General features: G+C 38.8%; 1 protein-coding gene across 2 annotated transcripts in view; it reads left to right on the top strand.

Annotated features, from left to right (window-relative positions):
- Nucleotides 1-15,536, top strand: part of AAGAB (alpha and gamma adaptin binding protein) — a 60,215-nt gene that overhangs the window by 42,325 nt on the left and 2,354 nt on the right. Inside the window, exons 6-9 of one of the 2 annotated variants that reach the window (XM_050796013.1) lie at nucleotides 9,442-9,524; nucleotides 10,325-10,421; nucleotides 14,938-15,042; nucleotides 15,316-15,365. In XM_050796013.1, coding sequence (XP_050651970.1) covers nucleotides 9,442-9,524; nucleotides 10,325-10,421; nucleotides 14,938-15,042; nucleotides 15,316-15,365 — 335 coding nt within the window. The remainder of the gene's footprint in view (nucleotides 1-9,441; nucleotides 9,525-10,324; nucleotides 10,422-14,937; nucleotides 15,043-15,315; nucleotides 15,366-15,536) is intronic. The other variant, XM_050796014.1, reaches the window with a different exon arrangement.

Genomic DNA, 15,536 nt, shown 5'->3' with positions numbered 1-15,536 from the left:
GAGAAACTGTGGGTCAGTGCTTTTTGCCAAATGTGACAAGTTTTTCAAAGTTGGTTGCTCCTGCCACACCCCCGCTATGGTCTCCAGTGAGATGTCTTCTCTTTCAATTTGTCTGGTACATCAAATAACCTCATTGCAAACCTAGATGATCTAGGCATCATACTCAGTACTGTGTCTTAAATTGAGAGGCACCTGGTAAGTAAGAGTTGTTTTTTTTGTTTTGTTTTTTTGTTTTTGTTTTTTTTGAGACGGAGTCTCACTTTGTCGCCCAGGCTGGAGTGCAGTGGCACCATCTTGGCTCACTGCAAGCTCCACCTCCTGGGTTCACGCCATTCTCCTGCCTCAGCCTCCGAGTAGCTGGGACTACAGGCACGCACTACCATGCCCAGCTAATTTTTTGTATGTTTAGTAGAGACGGGGTTTCACCATGTTGGCCAGGATGGTCTCGATCTCCTGACCTCGTGATCCGCCAGCCTCGGCCTCCCAAAGTGCTGGGATTACAGGCGTGAGCCACCGCGCCCGGCAAGAGTTGGTTTTAAGGGCAAGGAAAAGAAGATGGTAAGTAGATGCCTGATGAGTTGTTTTTTATTTGTTTGTTTGTTTTAGACTAGGTTGTCAATGTTTCACATGAGAGGGTAGTATTATGTACAGTGACCTTGTTTAAAGTGTCAGTTTAATGTTACCACTAAGACCCTGCCCCAGCTTTATCACCTGAGCACTAACAAGTGCTGTGTGGAGTTTAGTCCGTGCTGGTAACTCTTGAGTATTCAGTGGGTCTTTTAACAATTACCACCATGGAGGAGACAGCAAGGAAGAGAAATGCTGTGATCTTTTACTGTTTCTAATCAGTGAAAGAGGGATTAGATTAAACAAATGTTACAGAGTTGTGACTTTGATTCCCCATTGGTAAGCAGTAATTGTAGAGACTGGATTTCAAAAGCTCTGAGAGTTTACTTTCAATCTATCTATTATAGTTTAATCCCCAGTAATGCAGGTGGAGGAGGATTAGTGGAATTTTAATAGTAGAAACAACAATTCTTTCTGTCGTAGTTTTCTGTTTTCCCATTATAAATGGAAAGAATTGATCATTTATTAACGTGTATCCCCCTGAATTTACTTGTAACAAGATTCCATGGCAGAAATCCCAGATTCCAATTCAAAGAATCATTTGCAGCTGCTGTACAGAGCAGTGGTTAAGAAATGTGTACCTGCTGGGCATGGTGGCTCACGTCTGTAATCTCAGCACTTTGGGAGGCCAAGGCAGGTGGATCACGAGGTCAGGAGTTTGAGACCAGCCTGGCCAACATGGTGAAACCCCATCTCTACTAAAAATACAAAAATCAGCTGGGTGTGGTGGCGTACACCTGTAGTCTCAGCTACTCAGGAGGCTGAGGCGGGAGAATCGCTTGAACCCGCGAGGTGGAGGTTGCAGTGAGCTGAGATTGTGCCACTGCACTCCAGCCTGGTGACAGAGTGAGACGCCATCTCAAAAAAATAAAAAAAATGTGTACCTAAACACAAGGTCTATCTGTGGTACCTGGGCTGTTCTCCTGAGAAAGAAGATGGCTAATGCCTTAAATAAAATTGTTTTTCTAAAGTAAATGATGATTAAATACAAATTTGACTCTAATGTTACAGAAAATAAAACAATATAAAATCAGTTAGAGGAGAATGGTTAATGAAGACAGTTCTAGTCAGGTCTGTCTTTACCCGTGAAAGACATTACTCTTGGAAAACGGCTTCATGTCTCAACCCGTTTCCTAACCTCTAGGATGGTAGAACTCTAGGATAATGTAGAATTATATTAATTTTACTTTCTATGAAATTGAGTTCCTTGATTCAGACTTAGTTGCTTCTCTTTTTAACCCAGCACCTAATATTGTGGAGCCAAAAAAATGGATACTCTCTGACTGTTGTCTAAATGTGAATGTTGTGGTCAAAAATTAAATAAGTATGTGTTGATTTCTATCTGTGTATGTGGGTGTGTGTGTGTATAGAAGGCATAATTTGATGGAGGAGATTGTCTTGTAAGAGAAAAAGGAGAAGAGAAAATAAAAAATAAGAAGGAATAAGTGTATGAGTAAAATGGTGAGACTTTGTTTTAAAAGTGTACCCTTAAAATTAACTGTAAGCAAATGAATCATGGGAAATCTCTTCAAGTTAGTTACCCTGGAGGCCCTGCTCTTCTGCTGCCATCTTGCAAAAACATTTTTAGTACTTTTGTTGGAATTATTTTTAGACCTGGGTATGAACCACTTAAGTCATCTTTATTTTTTTTTTTTTCATGGTAAAGTCTTGTACTGGTTCTGAATGATTTTTGACTTGATTCTGAACATTCCATTTAGGATTTTCAAGAGTGTGCTTCAAGTTTTGGAGATGGGACTTTACAATGGAACTCTTATTGGAATCAGAATAAAGCTTACCTTTACAACTCTGGAGAGGATAGTACTCACTCTGATGTTTAGTTCAGTTTATTAAGATTTGTGTGTAAGTGTGCATAGGAAAAAAAAAAAAAAACAACTAGGAAGACATATTACCAGAGTATTAATTGGTATCTTTGGTGATTTAATTTTATTCTTTTTTTTTTTTTTTCCAAGACGGAGTCTTGCTCTGTCGCACAGGCTGGAGTGCAGTGGCATGATCTCAGCTCACTGCAACCTCCGTCTCCTGGGTTCAAGCAATTCTCCTGCCTCAGCCTCCCCTGTAGCTGGGACTACAGGCACACGCCACCATGCCCAGCTAATTTTTGTATTTTTAATAGAGACAGGGTTTTACCACGTTGGCCAGGCTGGTCTTGAGCTCTTGGCCTCATGATCCTCCCGCCTCAGCCTCCCAAAGTGCTGGGATTACAGGTGTGAGCCACTGCACCCAGCCTAATTTTCTTCTTCGTACTTTTCTCTTTTTTCCAAATTTTCTACAGTGAATATATTATTTATAATCCGGAAAAAGAGAAAAAAATAGTATTATTACTTTCTGGTCATGTTCATTATATGTTCCTGACATGTGAGCAGGTGTCCCAGGTATCATAGGACAGCAGATTCACTTTCCTGAATCTAAAGCCAGGTGGTAGAACCAGGTACGGTGCTTAGGCCTGTTTCTTTAATAAGTACTATTTTTAATAATGGATTTCAAAGTTTGCCCTTTTCAAGCAGTAGTTTAGTGAAAAAGAATAAATTGATTCTTCTAATTATTTTATGATTTCAAAAAACATTTTACTTCAATTTCTCTGATGCTAGTGAAATCATTTCCTTCTTAAAACAATTTTTTATTCAAACAGTGTGGTTTGATTGAAGAATATCGTTCAAAAATAGGTACAACTTATCTATGCGAATTGAAATATCTTAGTTTTAGTAAGTTTGGTCATGCTTATCATCAGATGGAAAAGAACATGTTTATAATAAAGGAAAAACATTTTATGCAGGGAAGGGGATATAAAGACAACTTTAAAGATGGAAAAAATTTCTTAAGATGATGCCAAATAATTGCTACATTAAGGAAATAAAAATTGAAATATGAACACAAAATATCTAGGAGGTCGTCTGTTAGGCATGTTGGGGGGTGTGGTCATGGAAATTCTTAATATTTGAGTCGTATGTAAACATTGAGAATAAAAACTAACTTACATAGCTAGTGCTTGCAGCCCCTGCCTGACAGTTCTATTAGGCATTCAGTGGATATTTCAACCTCTCTCCTGTATACTTAGCACTATGCTGGAGGCTGTGCGGTGTAGAACCATTAGCGATTGTCCATGTCTGCAAGGAGTTTATAGTATAGTTGAGGATGGCATTTTGACTTGAGATGAGTAGTAATACTAGCATGTTCTCTGAAGGGCCAGTTGAATAGTAAGGACAACAAGGACAAATGGCACAGAGGGAGAAGTAATTAGTGGCTGAAGTCATCTAGAGAAGTTTCTCAGAGTAGGGGGAGGATATTTTCCGTGCTGACAAGAGAGAATGATTGAGTCTTTTTAATGTTTTTTTTTTTTCTCTTCTTTCATTGAAAATCTTTGTTATATTCCTTACTTAAAAGTAAGGACTTAAAAACCTGAGGATTTTAGCCAGAATTGTCCTGTTCTAATTAGATCTGTGTCAGTAGTTCTCAATTGGAAGTGATTTTGCCCCTCAGGGGACATTTAGCAGTCTTATAGGCATCTGGTGGGTAGAGGCAGGGGATGCACAGGACACCCCTCTTTCCCACCTACCCGCACACCAAAGAATTCTCCAGCTGGAAATGTCAGTAATACTGAGATTCAAAACCCCTGGTCTACATGTGCTTGAGGGACAGTGAAGAGACTACCATTTGTTTTATGTGACCAATGCCTCAAGGAGTTATAGGGCTGGGCTGTGAACCGTTAGTAAGTGGTACACGATTAATTATTCAGTCCTGAGTTATTCACCTTACTTCAGTGAAAATCACAGTCTAAACCAGGGACTTAATGAAGGATTACTGACAAAAGAGAACTATATATGAATGAAACATTATCTTTTTGCACTTCACCCACGTTTGTATCATATCCAGTAAGCCAGTAGTTGTGCATCAAAACATTGTCCATGTCTCAACTCTTTACATGTTATCAAGACCTCTGGCCTTCATGGAAAGAGTATAGACTTTAGAATCAGAGAGTCCTAGATTTCAAGTTCTGGTTCCAGCTATGTGACTTTGGATAAGTTACCTAATCTCTCTGAGTTACAGTTTGTTCTGTAAAAGAGAATAATGAAATAAATCTTCTGTAAAAGAGGATAATACAATAAAGAAGACATATATTTATTTCTATTGTTTGTAGAAGGCATGCTTTGATTGTTGTGAGGATTAAAGAAGTGTTATAAGTACCTAAAATATTCCCTTGCACATATTTAGCACTTGATAAATGTTATCTACTACTAACCCTTAGGAAAACTTTGCAATGTAAATATTGTTTTTTTGTTGTTGTTTTTTTTTTTTTTTTTTTTTTTTTTTTTGAGACGGAGTCTCGCTCTGTCGCCCGGGCTGGAGTGCAGTGGCCGGATCTCAGCTCACTGCAAGCCTGCAAGCTCCGCCTCCCAGGTTCACGCCATTCTCCTGCCTCAGCCTCCCGAGTAGCTGGGACTACAGGCGCCCGCCACCTCGCCCGGCTAGTTTTTTGTATTTTTTAGTAGAGACGGGGTTTCACCATGTTAGCCAGGATGGTCTCGATCTCCTGACCTCGTGATCCGCCCATCTCGGCCTCCCAAAGTGCTGGGATTACAGGCTTGAGCCACCGCGCCCGGCCGCAATGTAAATATTGTTATACCCACTGTGTAAATGTAGAAACTGAGGTTCAGAGAAGGTATAGCTTGTGTAAAACCACACAGTAAATAGTAGAAGTAGGATTCACATCCATGCCTTATTTCCAAATTAATATGCTTGTCATATTACCTTGATAAATAATGGAGAAGGGAAAAGATCAGAAAAATTAAAAGGAAAAAAATACTTTTAAAAAAGCGACTTTTCCCCTTCCCCCAAACTGAAATTTCCCCCTTTGCCTAGGTTTTGAATTCTTTAAATGTTTCATGTAAGTCAAAATTTCTATGAGAAATGCATTTTATGCTTCTAAAATAACAGTGTGCCTTTAGATTTGTAAAGAGGTGGCCAAATAATTTCATATATTTCAAGTTTTTTAACTTCTTATTGTTTTAAAAAATCATCCCCAGGCTTAAGAATTTCCCATTTAAAATCTTTATTCTAGAGGCTATAGTTTTGTTTCTTACACTTTCTGGAAGAATCTGTGCTAATGACCAGCACTGCCAGATTTTTTCATGATATTTTCATTTTTATCCATGCATCCACTGGTGTCCAACTTACTAGACTACTAAAACTGAATCAGAGTTTAATATACTTATTGTGCCTTACAGAATAATTTATTTTACATCACTTAACAGCTTCCCCTTTCTGCATCCCTGAAGTTCCATAAGAATCAGCTGAGGAGATGAATTTATTTATTCCTTCCTAGTCTAGAGTTTTGTGGCATCAATAAAACCGTAGATGCTAGAGCCAGTTTCAACAACTACCTGCTAAAGGAATAAATCCTTCTTAATAGGGATGACATTTCCATGCCCTGAATCCTGGGGAAAAAAATCTAGCAAGCAAGAAAAGATTTATGTAATTCTTTTCTATGAGAAGAATTGTTATACAGTGAGTGCATGTGGATGGAATTTTAATAAACATTGGACCAGGCAGAACAGAATTTTTAAAAAAGGCATAGGTATATAAAACATCATCTAAGTTTTTTGAGCAGTGTTAATATGCGAGCAGTCTACTTTGGATAAACAAAAATGAATTGTTTTTCTCATTGTGTCAATTTGTATGTTTCTAAGTTCCTTAAAATATAAGCAGCGGAACATAATGAACTCTCTTGTTAGTTGACTAAATTCTTCATTGTTTATAATATCAGTAAAAGTCCTTCTAGCTTATTATAATTAGCCTGAACCTGATTGTAAACTCTTAGTCAATTGTGAACCTGATTAATTCGTCTAAGGTCACACAGGTAGACAGAGCCAGGAATGAAAGACAGGTTTTCTGACCACTAGTCCAGTTTTCTTCCTACTATTTTGACTTTTTCATAATTTTATCCATTCTAATTGGGCGTTAATTTTTTTTTCGAAGTTTTTAATTGTGATAAATACACAGCATAAAATTATTAAATTTCAAAAAATCGGCCGGGCATGGCGGCTCATTCCTGTAATCCCAGCACTTTGGGAGGCTGAGGCGGGCGGATCACAAGGTCAGGAGATCGAGATCATCCTGGCTAACACGGTGAAACCCCGACTCTACTAAAAATAGAAAAATTAGCCAGGCGTGATGGCAGGCGTCTGTAGTCCCAGCTACTCGGGAGGCTGAGTCAGGAGAATGGCGTGAACCTGGGAGGCGGAGCTTGCAGTGAGCCGAGATCACGCCACTGCACTCCAGCCTGGGCCACAGAACCAGACTCTGTCTCAAAAAAAAAAAAAAAAAAAAAAAAATTTCAAAAAATCTCTTTGAATGGGTAAATAATACATGAACATGTAACAAAAATGAAAGGTTTACAGTATACAGTGATGAGTCTAACTCCTACTCCTAACTCCTGTCCATCCCAGTTCTCCTTACAGACAGCCACAGTAAGGAATGAGGCATTTCAAATAGACTGCTTTGGTTTCATAACATGCATAAACTGACATTGTATTGCGTTATTCTTTGAGTTGCAGTCCGGCCTGCCAAGTTTAGGGGTTGCCTAACAGAGGAAAAATATAAGCTGTGGAATTAGAATATGGAGAGATTTATGAACTGAATTGGAAAATTACCTAAGGTCCAAGTTATTTCCAGTAATAGAAGTGAGGACTCTCTTACAGAAGTAGTTTATTACTCAGATATTGCCTTTTGTACAAATAGCTTAAAGTATGTTATAAGAGCACTAATGTATATCTTCATGACAGGTAAAATCCATGTCTGAGTATTACATAACTACATACAGCTACTTTAAAATCAGCAACACATTGGCCAAAAGAAAGAACCATGCTGATGTTTGAATAAACATCCTTAGGCTCTGAAACTGTCATCATAGGACACTGCATGGATCTGCTTCTCTTGGGCCTCTGAGCCTACATGTCCTACCCTGCTGAAACCTAGCCCCCGTCTTTGGATTAGACCCCAGGCCTTTGGATGAGGAGATAAGGGGGGCTCCAGGAGTACACATGAACCTCTGACCATGCTGCCACTGTTGAGGTTGTACAGAATGAAAAGCAGTAGGGCAGCAGCAGCCTCTTAGTTTTGCCCAGACCAAGGTAGCTTTTAATGCAGAGGTACTGGATTGATAGCTGCATATGACTGCCTCCGTGGCGAGAGTCAAGCTCCAGAAATCTGCAGGCTACAGCCTAGCAGGCCACATTTGAGGCTTCATCCCAGTTTAAAAAGCAGATCTTCCCAAGTGAAAGGAAGAAGGAAGGACACTGCAAAGTTTCTCTCTTTGGATATCTCTATATGACCGACTATCTGGCAGGGGAAAGGGTGTAGGGAATTTATAGGTGGTTTAGAGAAAGAGAGATGAGAGTAGGTCAGGGAAGAGATAGGGAGAGGAAAGGCAAGGTGGGAGAAAGTTGTCTTTTTGAGAGAGAAAGTCTTTGCCTTCTGTACTGTTACTCTTGGATTATAGTCTCATGTTCTACTCTAAGGCAGTGTTTTTCGAACTACTGTGTTCATAAGACCCTCCTGGAGTACTTGCTAAAAGTTGAGATTCCATGATCTCTATCCTAATGATGCTGACTCAGTGAATCTCAGATAGAGTCCTTGAATACTAGGATAGTTTTAATAAGGTGTTCCAGGTCATTCTGGGGAACACTGCTGGATGAAGGCTGGCCCTTGTACTCTGAACAGTGCTAGATGTGTTGCTCCAGATTTGTCCTCCATTGTAAATACAAACAGCATACTGGGAGCCTTAACTGCAGTTGCTTCATTCATATCTAAATTAGAGCTTTTTTCTTTTTCTTTTTTTTTGAGACAGAGTCTCGCACTGTTGCCTAGCCTGGAGTGCAGTGGTGCAATCTCAGGTCACTGCAGCCTCTGCCTCCCGGATTCAAGCGATTCTCCTGCCTCAACCTCCCGAGTAGCTGAGATTACAGGCACCCACCACCATGCCCAGCTAATTTTTTGTATTTTTAGTAGAGACGAGGCTTCACCATGTTGGTCAGACTGGTCTTGAACTCCTGAGCTTGTGATCCGCCCGCCTCGGCCCCCCAAAGGGCTGGGATTACAGGTGTGAGCCACCGCACCCAGCCCTGGAGCTTTTTTCAAAAAGCATTCATATTCCTTTTCACCTGATATGAATGCCTTTGTTGATTTTTTAAATGTTTTTGATTATTTAAAACAATGGAATATTAGTTCATAGTGGCTATTAAAGCATTAGTGCTATTAATCTTTGCAAATAGAACCACTGGCTTTTTGTTTGTCTATAATGGCCCTGCTATTATTTTCCACCTGGACTAATAGTCTGTGATTTTTTTAAAAAAATGTACTTTAAAAAAGTGTATTCAGGGCCGGGGGTGTGGCTCAAGCCTGTAATCTTGGCACTTTGGGAAGCTGATTCAGGAGATGGCTTGAGGCCAGGAGTTCAAGACCAGCCTGGGCAACATAATGAGACCCTGTCTCTACAAAAAACAAGAAACAATTTAAAAAAAAAATAGCCAGATACAGTGGCAGGCACCTGTATTCCCACCTACTCAGGAGGCTGAGGAAGGAGGATCACTTGAGCCCAGGAGTTCAGGGTTGCATTGAACTGTGATTGTGCCACTGCACTCTAGCCTGGGCGACAGAGTGAGACCCTATCTCAAAAAAAAACATATATGTAGTTAGAACTTTGAAAACAAATAAGTAGCGTTTGTTTCATCATCCTAGTCATTTGAACAGTTTAAAATGTAAATGACTAATTTCAGTGATTGTGTTTTTCCTTTTTAGATAGGAACCAAGGCTTTAGCCTTCTCAACTCATTGACGGGAACAAACCATAGCATTGGGTCAGCAGATCCCTGTCACCCAGAGGTAAAGGTTCTTCTTGGATCTTTTTTCCTTCTTTGGCTTTAATTTCTCCTTGTCATTGTGAATCTTTACACATTCACCATTGTTTTCCTTTCCATTTAAAAGGCGAAGGAGAATGTTAAAAATAGACGAAAGGAAAGCCTAAAACAGCCCTTGCTAATGCAGTAAGCCCTTTCAAGATGTTTACAGCTTTGGTTTTATTTTTACTAGGGTGCTTTCTAAAATATGCTAGGATTTCCCTGAGGCATTAATTTGCCTTCAGATCTTTAAATAGAAAGTAAATTTCATGGTGCTTTTTTAGTACTTCCTGTGTAAAAGACCTTGGCAAATCCAAGGCAAGGTCCCTGTCCTCAATGAGCTTGTAGTCCAGTTGCAACCCTGCGTCCTTAAGAACTTTGTTCCAACTTTACCTTGGTCAGCAGCTGGAGCCAAGAGCAAATTTTACAGTGCCACACTGTCTTTCCAGGGATCTTTTTCAACAGCCTCTGAGCTATTTGTGTTACGATTGTGTTACATTTTCACATTTTGAATATAACATGGATCTTAAATGAGACAAACAAAAAACATGTTTTAATAGTCTAAAGCAAGATCAACACTTTCTGGTTCTTCCTTGGGGGAAAGTACTCCTGGGTTAGTGAATTTTTAGCCTTTTATTTTTTTAATGTGATCTTGCTCTTCTTTCTTTGCCTCCAGTTCCTGTTACTCTTTTCTCAAGCCAACCAAGGACTGAAAGTGTGAGCTTTTTTGGATTTAGTTCTGGAATAGTCTATTAAATTGTTGCTTATGTGTATTTTCCTCAACAGCAACCCCATTTGCCAGCAGCAGATAGGACTGAATCCCTCTCTGATCATCGGAGTGGTGCATCTAATACAACAGATGCCCAGGTTGATAGCATTGTGGGTAAGTTCCTCCTTTGGCTGCCAAGAGAGAGCTTTGTGCAACTTGGAATAGGTATCTGGGCAGAAATCATTGAGGGAGAAATTGACTTTAAACACAGAGAAGGGAAAAAAAAGTGGTAGTGTACCACACATGAATGTGAGCCTTGCCAGTGGCTATCAGAAAAAGGAAGAAGAATAAATACATAACAAATATGTGAGCACCATTTTTTCTTTAATTCTCCTAGCAGGATCTTGATTCAGATCATCGTAGCCAAGGCAGACAGAACCAGGTGGCGAAACAGCTAGCTCTGTATCATATAGTTTTTTCATAATATTTAACAGTAGTCAGAATTGATGGTGACAAGAATAATACAACTTTGTATTTATAAGCCCTTCCACATCCTTTTAAAGTTCTTTTATATCCCCTTTCTCATTTGGTAATGAAGTTTTGCAGAGAAGTTATTTTATGGAGATGAAGCTAAAGCCCAGAGAAGTTTAATAACTTGTCCAAGGACATCTAGCAGGAAGGGCCTGGAGCTGAAACTGGAATCCAATATGCCGTCCAAAAGCCAGAAAACCAAGGAACTTACTTGACAATAACTATAAATCTTCTTTTGCTGGGGAACTACTGATACTCTTACTTTATCTTTATGCTACAGAGGGCTCCTGTGCAGTAATACATTTTTAAAACTCTTTTTTCTTATTATAAGATAATTCATGTAGAAAACTCAAGTGATTGGTTATAGAAACATATGAGGAAGAAAAAATCATGTATATATTTTTTTCTCTCCAGTTTATTCAACCTTATCCTCTCAATTGAATCCTTCCCATTGGCTTTTAAACCTGCCTAAGTCTCTGCCGTTAAAACAAACTAGTAATCACACTGAAGTGGGTGGGGACTTCAAGCACTAAACCTAAGTAACTGTAGAAAACAGTAATTGGACTAGATACCATAAGACTAAAAACAAAAAGAACTGAACACAAATACTGAACTCTACTTAGTAAATTTGTTTCTTATTGGGGTATGGCTAATTCTGAAATTTTTTATATAGATATTTTATACACCACACATATACCGACATATAGAAAACAAGAAAATATAGATAGTGAGAGCTAGGTTTCTTACTGCCAGAGGAAAAAGGTTACCAATAAGGAAAAGGGAAGGCCGAGATGTACCCTTTAGTACTGGATTGGAATCTAGTGTATCAGTATGAACTCATGGTTTTAAAAATATACTTACAGTTAGAAAATAAATACAGATGTGTGTGTATGTGTGTATTAGTATACACACATGTATTTCCTAGTTCTGTCCACTGAGAGGCCCAGAAGCAACAATATTGCCGTAGCAGTGGACACACTTAGCACTCAGATTTTGCTTTCTTTCATTGTGTGTGTGTTGTTGTGTTTTTGTTTTTGTTTGAGACAGAGTTTCGCTCTTGTTGCCCAGGTTGGAGTGCAGTGGCACGATCTCAGCTCGCTGCAACGTCTGTTTCCTGGGTTCAAGCGATTCTCCTGCCTCAGCCTCCCGAGTAGCTGGGATTACAGGCATGTGCCACCACGCCTGGCTAATTTTTTGTTTTGTTTTGTTTTGTTTTGTTTTTAGTAGAGATGGGGTTTCTCCATGTTGGTCAGGCTGATCTCAAACTCCCGACCTCAGGTGATCCACCATCTTCGGCCTCCCAAAGTGCTTGGATTATAGGCGTGAGCCACTGCGCCTGGCCAGATCTTGCTTTCTAAATACCATTCTCCAATAAAAGGAAGTAGGGCTTCTTGGAGAAGTGGTTGATTCCTGAACTTGGGCAAGAAAAATACAGGATGACCCTGGAGCATCTCATGGTACCAGAAATTAAGAAAATTCTCAAAAAAGAGTGGGGACATGTTGAAAGGGCTTATGGACCAATCTAAAAGAGCTTCCAGTGGCTAAATCTGGAACAATTTGACCAGCAAAGTAGTTTAATATAGTATTGGGTTATAAGCCGTAGAATAAGCTAACTATCCATGAGTTCATACTAATATAAATAAATAATTGAATAAGCAAATGAGAAAGAAAGGACAGCATCTCCTTACAGAAGAATCCCAAGTAATAAATACAGAAGGAATGAAGAAAGTAGAAAGCCATCATTAGGCACAAAACACAGTAATAGTTGTAGCAGGCAAGATCCACTGATGGATGTTAAAATTAGTGGTGAAAGTTTGAGGAGAAGTATATCTGCATAGTCTAAAAGTATCTCTCTCAAGATATTTATTTATTACAAAGGGGAAAATAGTAACTTTACACTGGAGAAACTCATCAGATACCAGCCACTTTAATTATGTAATGAAGTAATTTAATTATTAACATCACTGGTAATAGGACATATTGACATAATAGCCCTCCTTATAGGATGCCGTGAGAAGGTATTCTCACCAAAAATGCATAACTGCAATCTAATAATAAGAAAATATCTGATAAACCCGGTTAAGGGACATTATACAAGTAACTGACCATACAAGTGTTAAAGTCATGAAAGACAATGAAAGACTGAAGAACTGTCACAAATTGGAAAAGACTAAGGAGATTTGACAACTAAATTCCATGTAGGATCTTGGAACAGAAAAAGGATATTAGTGGAAAAACTGATAAAGTCTATGGTGTGGTTAATGACATTATACCAATATTAACTTCTTGATTTTTATAATTGTACCATGGTCATATAAGATGTTAACACTAGGGGAAAGTGGGTGAAGAGTATATAGGAACTCTGTATACTATTTTTGCAAGTTTTTTTTAAAGAATAAATTAAGAAAAAAATTTAAGGCAAAACCAAATCAATAAAAACCAAACACTTCCTCAATCCCATGTCTTCCACCTTATCTCTTTACTAAACTTATTTCTATTCCTTACCTCCCATTTGCCCCTCACCTCACTCCTGTCTGTCTTTTGCCCCTGGTATGCCACTACGGCAGCTCTGTGCAAAGGCCAACAATGACCTCCATGCCACTGAATCGGGTAGATATTTTCCAGTCCTCATCTTGACCTTGTGGCGGCATTCAGTGTTACAGATCAATTCCTCTTTGAAACATTATCTTCCCGTGCCTCACCCAACACGATGTCACCTGGTTTTCTTCCTACTTCTCTGATTATTCCTTCTCTTTCTTTGGTAGATACCCTCCTTTTCTCAGCCTTTAAATATTGACATTCTTCATTGCTCCATTTAAACTCTTCCAAATCTATATTTAGGCATGGAGTGATTCTGTCTGCATTAACAGCTCAATTACTATGTATACACAGATAGATCACAAACTTTTATCTTCAGCCCTATATACTAACTTCCTACACAACATGTCCATTCAACAAAAGCAAATATATTAACCAAAATACATTTTGAACACCAAATTGTCTATATGGCATTGTAATAGATGCAAATAATTATAAGTCATCCTATCTTCATGGAGCTTAGTCTAAAAATATAGAGATAGGACCTATAATGTAGTGATTAAGGTCATAGGCATTGGAGTCCTGTAATTGGAACCCTGCTGGGTTCAAATCATGGCTTTATCACTAGTAATGGCCTGACCTTGAGTAAATTAACCTCTGTTGGTGTTAGTTTCCTCTTCTGTAAAATAACGGTGACAAATCTTTCCTCATAGGGCTGTTGCAAAGATGAAATGGGACCATGTAAGTTAAAGCATTCAGTGGTGCAGATCCAAAGCAAACTCTCTCTCTTATGGTAGTAGTATTTATTAAAGTAGTGGTGGAGAAATGTTAGAATAAAAGGTAATATATGCAAGTGCTAAGACAGTTCTAGAAACAGTAAATGTAGAAAGAATTCTAAGGAAGGAGACCTGTGAAACTGGGATGGGCAGGGAAGACATTCTGAAGGTAGTGGGCCTGGAATGGAGAAGAAGTTAAATTTCTGATTAAAAACAAACTTTAATAAAGAAGCAGTGTGCCAAGGTAGAAACCGTAAAAGATTAGTAGTAAGGAAATGTGAATTTAAATCAGCTCTACCTCTGAATAGCTGTAATTTTAGATGAGTTCATTTTTAGATACAGGGTTTTTTTTCCATATCATTTTCTGTTATTCTCAGATAATGTTATCTGTTCTAATCACCTTTTATAGTTGTTGTCAATAATAGATGTGAAAATATTTGTTGTACAGTAAAATATGGTATAAACTTTAGTCATTTATTGGTGAGTCAATGTACCTTAGTGGAGTGAGTATGCTTTTGGAGTTGGTAACCCCTGTGTCTGGATCCACTTACTAGCTGTGACCTCGGCAAGTCACTTCACCTCTAAGCTGTGGTTTTCTTATCTTTAGAATGGAAACAGTACTCCTTACCTCATGTCAATGTTGTGAGGATAAAATAGTTACGCTTCATTTGTGAGGGCCCACTAGCAGCCAAGCAGGGCGAGGCACCATGAACTGTAAAGGTGGTATATACACTGGGCCTTCGATCATTGGTGACTTCATCAAGGCTATCATTTGCCTTAGGATTCTCTCAGTGTAGCACATATGCAAATAACGTGACAGATAATGTGACAAATCCCTATTTCAGATCCCATGTTAGATCTGGATATTCAAGAACTAGCCAGTCTTACTACTGGAGGAGGAGATGTGGAGAATTTTGAAAGACTGTTTTCAAAGTTAAAGGAAATGAAAGGTAATCGGATCCCTTGTGTCTCATATGTTCCCGTATTGATGCTTGTCTGTTTTATGTGGTAGCATTTTATTTTGTTCACTGCTGGATTGGATTCCTTGTTCTGGTCTCAGCTGTCTTGAGAAACTTAGCTACTCGTGGGACTTGGTAAAAAAAAATTTCCATCTTCATTCTCTTTCCTTTTACTTTTCCTGCTTTTGCCTTCTTCTGTTTCTTTCAACGTGTTACGTGGCCTGTGCTATTAGACAAATTTCTTAAGATGCATTTTCCCCCTAGACAAGGCTGCGACACTTCCTCACGCGCAAAGAAAGGTGCATGCAGAAAAGGTGAGACAATCAGCCGGGTATTTAGTGAGTACCTATAAAAGGTCCAGTGCTATTATTATAATTATATATCACACTTGTGTATTTCTGAAGGTCTTAGTGTGAGCTTTTCATTGAATATTAACTTCTAACTAATTAAATATTTATACAGTAATAGTATAGTTGCTGCATTCA

Source organism: Macaca thibetana, chromosome 7 (assembly GCF_024542745.1).
Source record: "Macaca thibetana thibetana isolate TM-01 chromosome 7, ASM2454274v1, whole genome shotgun sequence".
NCBI classification, from domain to species: Eukaryota; Metazoa; Chordata; class Mammalia; order Primates; family Cercopithecidae; genus Macaca; species Macaca thibetana.
Note: the sequence above shows the minus strand (reverse complement) of the source record. Positions and strands in the feature narration are given on the sequence as shown.